This window comes from Benincasa hispida, chromosome 10 (assembly GCF_027475165.1).
Source record: "Benincasa hispida cultivar pf3 chromosome 10, pf3_genome.v1.1, whole genome shotgun sequence".
Classification (NCBI taxonomy): Eukaryota; Viridiplantae; Streptophyta; class Magnoliopsida; order Cucurbitales; family Cucurbitaceae; genus Benincasa; species Benincasa hispida.
In genome coordinates, this window is record NC_143487.1 from 6,374,289 (window position 1) to 6,384,815 (window position 10,527).

Consider the following 10,527-nt stretch of genomic DNA (forward strand, 5'->3'; position numbering starts at 1 on the left):
TGTAATTCACGAAGCTAGTCGAGAATGTGTATGGCTAAGATCAATGACTCAACACGTTCGTGGAACATGTGGTTTGTCTTCTAGTAAAAATTTCTAACAATATTATACGAAGACAACACAATATGCATATCCCAAATCAAATGATGATATATTAAAGGAGATAGAATAAATCATATTTCACCAAAACTTTTCTATAGTCATGATCTTAAAGAAAATGGTGACATCACTATACAACAAATTTGTTTGAAGGATAACCTGACAGACTTATTTACAAAATCATTACCGACCATAACCTTTGAAGAATTGGAGCACAATTATATGAAATATGTACTATTTTTTCTTCATTGGGATTTTTTTTTCCAATGAGTTTTTTCCTAGTAAAGTTTTAACGAGACATATTTCATATATAATGAGCATCTATGAGAGAATGTTATAAATATGTTAAACTATGTGTAATGTAGATGTCTATTATTAATGTCAGTTGACCATGTGTCACCATTATCCCATGTGTTGTTAATGTGTCTCAAGATTATACACTATTAGTGTCCATGTAACCCACTTTCTACTTACCAAATTACCTATAAATAGTGGCATTTGGTGGGTTTTGAAAAATACACATATTGGTGATCAATCCAAAAAGATTGGAGAAAGTGGAGAAATCCATTCTTTATTATTTTATTTACTTTTTGTTATTTATTTATATATTATATTATATTATTTTAGTATTTATTTATTTTATTATATATTATATTATATTATATTATATTTTCTCTATATCCGTGTTCTTGTTATGCGTTGTTATGCTCCTCAAATTGACAACAAAAAGTTTATTTTTCCTCTTTTACCTATTGTATTGATACAGTATTCATTTTAATATATAATCATAAATGTCTAAAGTCGTTGGCCAAATAACATCACGTTTGGAGCAAGGGGTTGGTTATTGTAATTCTAGGTTATTATAGTTTGGGTCATAATAATATGTGTTTGAATTGTAAATTATTTTAATTTGAGAACTAAATAGTAAATACTATAGCAAATAATAAAAAATGATGAAAGTAAAATAGTAAAAATTGTTATTTACTATAGTTAATGAAGGTTTTGAAATAGTATTGAATGTAACTAATCGGGAATTTTGAAATAATATTCACCCCCAACAAATTGGTTATTATAATCTTAGGATATTCCCAACGTTATTATAGTTTTTTAGAGTATTTCTTAACGCCCCTTAAGTTCTTCACATTTGTTTAACTAATTTTACTTTTTTCATATAAAAAATGGAGCTGAATTGAATTGAGTTTTAAGAACGGAGGGGGATGTAGACTAAGAAACGAATAGAGGGAGGCCACGTGTAAAGAGCCTTCCTTGCAAGAGAATCTTTTTTTTTAATTTTTTAATTTTTAATTTTTATTTAAAATTTTAGTATTGCATCCTACGCCTAAACGAGCAGAGAGAAGAAACGCTCTCTCTTTTCTCTCTCTCTCCTTTCTCTCTCTCCTCAGTGATTCAAAAACTCTTCAGGTTAGGTTTTTTTTTTTTTTTTTTTTTTTTTTAAATTTCTTCCTCTTTTTGCGCCAATTTATTTGTATTAAATCTTAATTTGATTGTTTAAGCGATCACTTATGAGTAATTCTATTTCCACCCTGATTCTCTGTTTGTTATATTATTTATATTAGAAGTCGGGGTTTTACTTTCCATGGGATTCTGAGTTCTTCCATCCACATCTAGAATCAGGATTCCTCTCTCGGAGATATCTTTCCTCAGGTTAGGGCTTATGTTGTTGCCTTCTCTGAATACTCTTTTCCCTGCCGAAAATTTTCAACTGTGTTGTTCTGTTGTTGTTTATGGATGAACAGAGTGGGGGGGTTTTGGGTAATGCTTGCAAGTTTTGATTATTGGGGTTTTCATATTATTTTTCCGTTCTTTGGTATACGGAGGCAGTTGGGTGTTTTTTTTTTTTTTTTTTTTTTGGTCCGCTGCTGATTGGTGTTTCGTGGTTTTGGGAAGCTGTGGATGCCAATGAAACGTATTGAAATTTCATATGATTCTCTATATGGTGATTGAATTACAGTTCTCTTTTGCAATTCGATTGCTAGAAATGTAGAAAGCATGACAGCGGTTGTGAAATTAAGCTACAAATTACTAGACCGGGTCACTACCTCTGTTCTCCTTTAAAAACTTGCCTATTCTTTTCTTCTATAAACAAACAGTTTTCTCTCGATGAAATATATCTACCAGGAGATCCATCAGTCTCTGTCTTAGCATCTTGTGCATAAGTTTTGTTATGTACTTACCTTAGATGATGTGAGGTAGTTTGTTTATAGCTGACACGTTTATTTTGTGCTTGAACTGATCTCTTACTATGCCATTAGAAGTGAAGAGAGATGAAACATGGAGAGCAAACTACTTTAAGAGTGAGGGAGAGACCTTATGGTATGAGGTTAATTTTCATTAACAAACTTCCTGTGGAAGATAAAGAGAGGTTTGAGGGGACTTTGAAGAGGATAGAACTTGGGCTTGCTGAATTCCATTTGTCCTTATCCTACTTGCTGGTCTCAGCCCATCCTACATTCAGTGACTCAAGTGCTTAAAAGTTCAATGGCTGAAAGTGTATGTGGTATAACAGTTGGTCGATTGAACAATTGAAACTGGCAAATGTTTGTCCAATGATTTTTTGTTTTGTCTATGTACTCAATCTTCAAACAAGTCAAATTTCATTTTTGAAGGCATCGATTTAACTATTTCATTTTCAAGTCTATTTAGCTATTAATTTCATAATGAGGCATTGACGTGAAGAATTTTTCATTGACAGCATAAACTTACATATCAATATCTAGTTTTTTATCTAACTTTGGAATAGTAGCAATTTTGGAGGACTAGAGTGATATATATACAAGTTTATGGATGAGGAGTAACTGTCAATTGGAACCAATAACACTTTTCAGCATTTTAGATGTCATCTCTGGATATATTGCATCTATGGTTATCGCGTGTGGATAGTTCTATATGTGGGTGTTTATTTAGATGCTACAAGTTTATGGACGTATGTAGATGTCTGGCAATGCACTGCAATTTTCTCAACGAGAGGAAAAAATTAACTGAAAATATCTCTTATCTTTCTGTGTATCATCATCACTCATTCAGGAGTGGGACATAGAACCAGATTCCTGAGTCTAGAATGTTTGCAGGGTAGGAACCACATGAGATATTTCATATTCCAAGTGATTGGCCTTTGTGATTTTTTGAGCCTAACCTTAAGCGTTATGCCCCACTCCTGGGTTTTAAGTAATTTTTGTTTTAAATTATATCATCTTTTCTTTTTTAGTATGTTTGAAGTGGTTTTAATGCAGTATACTCTAAAAGATGGATCCTCATGATGAGGCTGGATGCCAAGCTCCCCCGGAAGGTCCTTTCCTGTGCATCAACAACTGTGGCTTTTTTGGTAGTGCAGCCACTAAGAACATGTGCTCCAAGTGTCATAAAGACATGATGCTGAAACAAGATCAGGCTAAGCTTGCTGCTTCATCTATTGAAAATTTTGTCAATGGATCGTCTAGTAGCAGTAAGGAAGTGCGTGAAAGTGTTACCGATGGTGCCATTTCTGTGGAACCAAAGACTATTCAATCACAGGCACTGCCTTCAATGGGATCTGTGGAGGGTGAGAAACCAAACCCAAATGTGGGTCCAAAACGTTGCAACTCTTGCAATAAGCGTGTTGGTTTAACAGGCTTCAATTGTCGGTGTGGTAATGTGTTTTGTGCAGTTCATCGCTACTCTGACAAACATGACTGCCCCTTTGATTATCACATGGCTGCACAAAACGCCATATCCAAAGCCAATCCTGTTGTCAAGGCCCAGAAGCTCGATAAGATCTAGATTTCTCTTGACATGTATGTGTCCTAAATTGATGTTCATATCCAGCTGTGAGGTGGGTTTCTGATATGCTGCAAATCTATGTATTGTGGCTTTATGTTCATATATATGTTGAAGATATTGCAGTTACAAAATATCTGAATTCTGAAAGTTCTCTTTGCTTTGTGATTCTTTGTCTGTGCCTGTCTTAATGGACGTCATCGTTATTGGCCTTGTAATGCTCTCTCTCTGTGTTTTGTAGCCATTCTCTTGTTTTGACCGAGTAACCTTGGTGTTAATTACTTTCCAATGCCCATATGTTTGGTCTTCTAAGCTGAACTTCTAATCTTAATTTGTATCAATTTGTCAAGGGGTTTCCTTGAACTAGATGTTCCAGCCCACTTGATCTTAATCTTAATCTGTTAGTCGTGGGGGGTTTCAATTGCACGTGTTGGAACTTTGGAAGTATCTTTTTCTAATCCATGCATTTTGGTAGTATCTTACTAGTAGTCTCTTTTGTGAACACCATACTCAATAGCCGTTTTTTTAGCTATATTCTATCTGAATTTGTATAAACTTATTTGTTTCTTATTAACATTAATTATCTTGTTGAAATCGTATCCATGTATAGATGGTATAGATTATTGATACGATTTAACCAAACTATAATGGACTTTAGTGGAAAATGGAAGCTTAAAGGTGAACAGTTGATCTGTCTTTAAGCATAGGGAGTTAATTTGCATTAAAATTTGAGCATGATTCTGGATGTCAGATAATGTTTCGTGAAAAGTAGTTTTACAGAGCAAAAGAAAGATTCTATTTTTGGTTTCTATGTTGAAAGAAACTGGCACTGATATTTCAGAGGAAAGTTGACAAAAGGAAAAGGCTTAGAGCTTTTGGGTTACAATGGAATATGAGGTCAGTGGACCACTTCTCCAATAGAAGAATCCAAAAATAGCACTGTAGATGGATTCCATTCTTATTCACAATTGCTTAAACAATGACTGCCCTTAGCTGCTATGAGATTGGGCTCAAACAACGACTTACACTTTTGTAGTTACAGCCTTGCAAGCTTCTTTGTACCCCAAGATATTGTTTATGTTGTTAGTAAAATAGAGGGCTGGAGAATTCAAATCATGGATCTCTTGGTCTCTAACATATATTACATATCAGTTGAGCGTTGTTTTTGTACAATAAAATTTTTAATGTACAAGTTTGTTTTTATTTATTTGTTTATTTTAAGATTGAAATGCTACCTTTATGAAGGTGGCGGAATTTTTTCTTTTGTTTCTTTTGTGATTATGGCAATTTCTCTAATTCTATTTGGTTAACTTTTGGTTTTATTTACTGGCAAAGATATAAAAGATTTGAACACATATCAACTACGGTTTGAACTAAACATATTTTAATATTAATACATTTTTTTTTTCCCAAATATGAAGATTTAAATTTGGATGAAGAGATAATGTTGTTTTTACGACTAAACTATGAGTTTATATAATTGGTCTCTCCTTCCGCATTTAGTATATTACATTTTAAGGATTAGATAATATTATATCTTCTTTGTATTTGGTTTTAGAAATTGAATTCCACGCCTCATACATCTTAGAAGTGGTTTTAAGTAGGTTTAGATTCAAAGTAGATTTTTTTTTTAACAAGATTTTAGAGAAATGAGGGATTAGGTGCATAAAAATATCTCAACTGGGCTGAGATATCCATAGCACGTTCATCATATTCCAAATTCAAACTCATCATACTAAATATAAAGTTTCCCTATTTCAAAGCTTTGTTGGGTTAATGAGTTTTCTAGAGGAAGCTTGTTGTGCCAACTAACTTAAGTATAAGTTAACTATTAGGAATTCACTCTCGACGAAGAGATGTAACGTCGGAACCATCTACCAAAACACTCCCACATGACCTCTTCAGGCAATTGAGCAATGCAGGTAAGTGATGTTGGATTTGAACTGCTACTTGTAATAATCTAAGGTGGAGAGATTTGAAGTCCACGTCCCAAGGAGACAAAATCAAATTATTTACTATAAACATCGCATACTATTAGGAAGAAAAGGGCTAAAAGCTAGTTAATTAAATTTTGAGTGGTCCTCCATATACATATGAAAATGTAGAAAATAATCCTGGGAAAATTAAAGATAGTGAAACAAATGATAGGATTGAAGGGTCTATGAATTCATATATTTATATATAAACATAATTATAGTAAAGTGAATAGAGGGAATTGGGTCGAATTTAAGTGATTAGTTTTATGGGATTGCATAGAACGAGATAATGCCATGCACATGCCCTTTGAAGATGCATGTTTCGTGGGAATTAACAATTTTGAACTCATCATCCAATTCTGTCCCTCTTAATAATTTATATATATGATTTCATATCCTTTTCTTTTCTATTTTGTCTTTTGTTTTTGGTGGGACTGTCGAGGGAACCCCATGCAACTTGATCTCTCTAAAACTTTAATTATTCAAATAATTCTTCATTTCTTCATCAAATTGGCCACATATATATCTCAAAATATCCACTTATACCTCTAATGGATTCTATCGATTTACAGATTTATATCTTTAACTTTTATTACTCTATTAATTTATACTTTCCATGAATCAATTTAATTATACTCTTAACTAAATCTTGCTTTGAAAATTTACCATATATCAATTTTAATACTCTATTTTATTAGTATGACATTTGAATTTTTAAGAAGAAAAATGTACCTGACCTTCACATGTCAATAACGGTAAATTTATAATTAAGAAAAGATATGACATATAAAAAAAAAAAAAAAAAAAAAGATCCGACGGTACCTGAATCAATAAGAGAATTGTATAATAGAGAAGAAGTCAGAAGTTTAAGTTCTAGATTAAGACCTACATCCTAGATCAAGTTCTTCATCCTCTCAAATGAAGTTATAATGATGTATTTATTGGGAGAATGAGATATAGTTTATTTTTTCCTCTTGTGATAAAGATGAGATTGATATTTTCTAATCCTAATAAGTTAAGATTAGATGTGACTAGATCGATCCACTTTATCTAGTATTTATCTTCCTTTATCTTTTTTCTGATTTTTTTTTACCTATCTTGTGAGGCCCAAATTCACCTACAAGAATACCCACATATAAGAATTGATATATAAATAATTTTAAAAAATAATCGAAAGAAAATGTTTAAGTCGATACACTCATGAACATTTTGAATTTTAATTGAAATAATTATTGTCTTACATAATATTTTCAAAGCGAAACATGAAAGATGATGGAAATTGATATATTTACTTGTTCATAATTTAAATCGATGCAACCATCAAAGTTTAGGCAGTAGATTAATTAATTAATTAATTAATTATATTATGGAAATTTGTAAAAGATGAAGATGGTAACCAACCTTGTCCACCGAAGAAACAGTACAATTTAATTATGTGCATAGGAGATTATATGTTTACTGGCGGTTGAGAGCCGAATATAACTCGAGATTTGCTGCAATTTTAATTTGATAATCTCTGATTGGCCGTCCTATTGTTAATGGAAGTTGTTAAATTAAAGGGGAACAAAGGGGCTTTGATGCAGAAATAATTTGACAAAGCCAAATTTTAAAATGTTAGATGTCTTCGGGTTCAGTAAATATAATTCAATTAACGTATAAAAGTGTTATTAACTACAATGTAGTTAGTATAATTCTCTTTTTTTTTTTTTTTACTAAAAAAAATTGATATGATGTCAAAGGATATTTAAAATTTTAAAAATATATTCGTGAATTAATAATGGAATATTTTACACCTTTTAAATAAATTAAAATAATTCTTAGTATTTATATTATATTCCTCGTGTCTTATTTATGTTTCATCGATGTTGTTATGATATAATGAAAATGTCAAATCATTATTTATGTCGATGTTGATCCTATGAATACGTGTGAAAGTATCAATAAAAATATTTAACATATCAATGAAAATTTAATATTCAAGTTATTTTTCTAACATATTTAATATGCAAGTTATAGCCTAACAATTACTTTTTGTTCTTTTTTAAAAAAATTTAAATAATCATTTTGATCCATATATTTTGAGATTTGTTATATTTCAGTCTTTATATTTTTAAATGTCTAAATCTCATGTTGACAGTTAGTAAGTCTTAAAAATAGTTACCTATAGCTAGTTTATTGTTAACTATCAAAATAAAAAGAAAAGCCGAGTTGTCTTACCTGTATAAATTTTAAAAACATATTCATAATATGTCATTTCTTTCATTCAGTTATTATTATTATTTAATTAATTTTGATAAAATAAATTCTTCAATGACTAATTTCAATATTTACTAAAAGTATATACACTAAAATTAGCCACTTAAAATATAAATACTAATTAAAATGGGATGAGATCCAAATAACATAGACTAAAATTATATTCTAACACACACCCACCCAGAAAATAAAATAAAATAAAATTCATAATCGAAGGCATTAAATAATAATAGAAAAAACTTAGGTACAGGCAGGCTAGCTACACTCATCTCATGTGCAGTCCGCCCAACACCGGTAAATTCTCTTGTTATATGAATAATATTAATTTTGATCCGACGGTATTCAAGCCAAAATGAACACAGTTATGAGAACAAATTATGTTATAATGAAAAACTATGTGACAAATTGTCTTAGTTTACTCTAGAACGGTTGGCAGTTCGAGGCATCAAGTCCACTAATCAACCAAGTATGTTCATTAGGGAAAGTTCAAAGTTTTTACTACTTATCCTAATGCGGATTCTTCATTGGAAAATATAGAACGTTTTCTTTTCTTTGATCTTAAATTGTCAACTTACCATTTATGGAGTGATTATTGGAATAAATGGTATGTGACATTTCGTGTAAAATTGCATTGTTTCATAAAAGAATATATCCTTTTGAAAATAACCAATTTGAAGAAGAGATACAATTATTCGAATGACCACAAATAGTCTGTAAATATGCATTTTCTTCAAATTACTTTTACCAACTTTTTCATAAGCATTTTTCTCTCATAAAACTCTCCCTTTTTATAAATTTATGCAAGTTCAGTTTATTTCCACAAAATATAGTTCGTTGGATCTTGTGGACGGGGTGATACTTCCATACAAAAGTTAATCTATTATATCATATGAGACAATTACTCATGAAACTTAGACACTACGGTGAGAGGAGACAAACGTAAAATCGTTGGGCTCAGATTCTTTTCGGTATATTAGGTTCGGTTTTTTCTATTTTTTTAATGATATTATTCTTACAACAATACCCAATGAGATTTTGTCACATGCATGGTATAAAAATTTTTAAACATATATATTTTTTAAAATTTGTGAGAAAAATAAAGAGGAGCATGGTTCTCCAATAATAATTACTCACAAGTATGCAAAAACTCATCAAAGACTTTCTTTTTGGAAGCATGAACCATAATAATCAGCATATAATTAGTGGAGCCATTTATATATGAAACTTTCCTTTTGATCTAAAGTATAGTCTTCAAATATGGTGGAAATTATAGAACATGTGTGAGGGTGCTGAAAAATTAAAATGGATTTAATACAAATAAAAAAGTCAAAGCACGATGTTGGTAACAAAACCATCACTAACAAATAAAATAACGTAATATCAAATAATAACAATAGAGATAGTGAGAGATTGGTAATCTAGTTCGAAGCAATATCACCTACGTCAAGGGTGGAAAGAAAAACTTTACTATATAAAGAGTTTTGCAATTACAACGAAATACTTATCTAATATATTTCTTCTTTAGTAACTCACGTTTCAACTTAAACTCCTCTTAAGTTCAATTAAGCTCCCCTCACTTTCACAATAGATACTTCTCTAAGCTTTGTATGAGATCATTCAATACAATGTACTTAGACTATTCCTAAGCATGAGATCCCCTTATCTTTACAACCAATGTTTCCATGAGCTTTGATTGAGCTCTCTTCTCAATACAATATAAAAAAACTCACATACTGAATTCTCTATGTGATTTGCTACAACGACTCACAACAATCCAACCTTACCTAATAGAGGGTTGGAACAAACCCACAATGCGAAATTCAAAAAGGTTTCAATCACAATACATGAAGGTTGAGGCTTAGAAAATTCCTAAATTGAAAACTCTTAATACACACACTTTTCTAATAAAGAGACTAATCCTAAAATTAAACAAAACCACAATATATAAATGGGTAGATTTTAGAATATATTCAAGGAATGAACATATAACCTTTGCAGGGAAAAAAGAAGGCAGCCTACCAAATTTGTAATTCCCTTGACAGATAAGGAAAATATATTACGCATAATCTATCTATCACGTAATATGTTATAGAAACATGTTGACATAATACAAGACATGTTATAAAATATGTTATTCAAGTTTTGTCTGTAATAAAACAATAATGCATTCCAATAAACAAGATATGTATAGATAGGGTGAACATAGCTCAACTAATATAATATTTATATTATCAATTTCGAAGTCAAGGATTCAATTCTCTAAAAATATATATATATATATATAATTTAACCAACTTCTTATTAACAAATAAGAAATAACACATCAAGAAACAATACTAAGATTGCCCTAATTAATGAGGCCAATTATGAACGATCCCAAGAAACGTTTTCCTTTTTTTTTTTTTTTTTTTTTTTGAGTATATCC

At 30.7% G+C, this 10,527-nt stretch overlaps 1 protein-coding gene across 3 annotated transcripts; it reads left to right on the forward strand.

The window, feature by feature from the left end:
* Window positions 1–1,406: 1,406 nt before the first annotated feature.
* LOC120088461 (A20/AN1-like zinc finger family protein) lies at window positions 1,407–4,088 on the forward strand. Of its 3 annotated transcripts, none has more exons than XM_039045788.2 (3): window positions 1,407–1,518; window positions 1,674–1,761; window positions 3,348–4,088. In XM_039045788.2, the coding sequence occupies exon 3, from the start codon at window positions 3,361–3,363 to the stop codon at window positions 3,871–3,873; it is 513 nt and encodes a 170-aa protein (XP_038901716.2). In that variant the 5' UTR covers window positions 1,407–1,518; window positions 1,674–1,761; window positions 3,348–3,360; the 3' UTR covers window positions 3,874–4,088. The 3 variants fall into 3 exon arrangements, with proteins under 3 accessions (XP_038901716.2, XP_090161634.1, XP_038901717.2); XM_039045789.2 differs by having other exon boundaries at window positions 1,411–1,518; window positions 1,677–1,761; XM_090305508.1 differs by lacking the exon at window positions 1,674–1,761.
* The last annotated feature ends 6,439 nt before the right edge of the window (window positions 4,089–10,527 follow it).

What these genes read in the sequence shown, in the direction of transcription:
- LOC120088461 (XM_039045788.2), top strand. Translation starts at nt 3,361, where the DNA reads ATGGATCCTCATGATGAGGCTGGATGCCAAGCTCCCCCGGAAGGTCCT.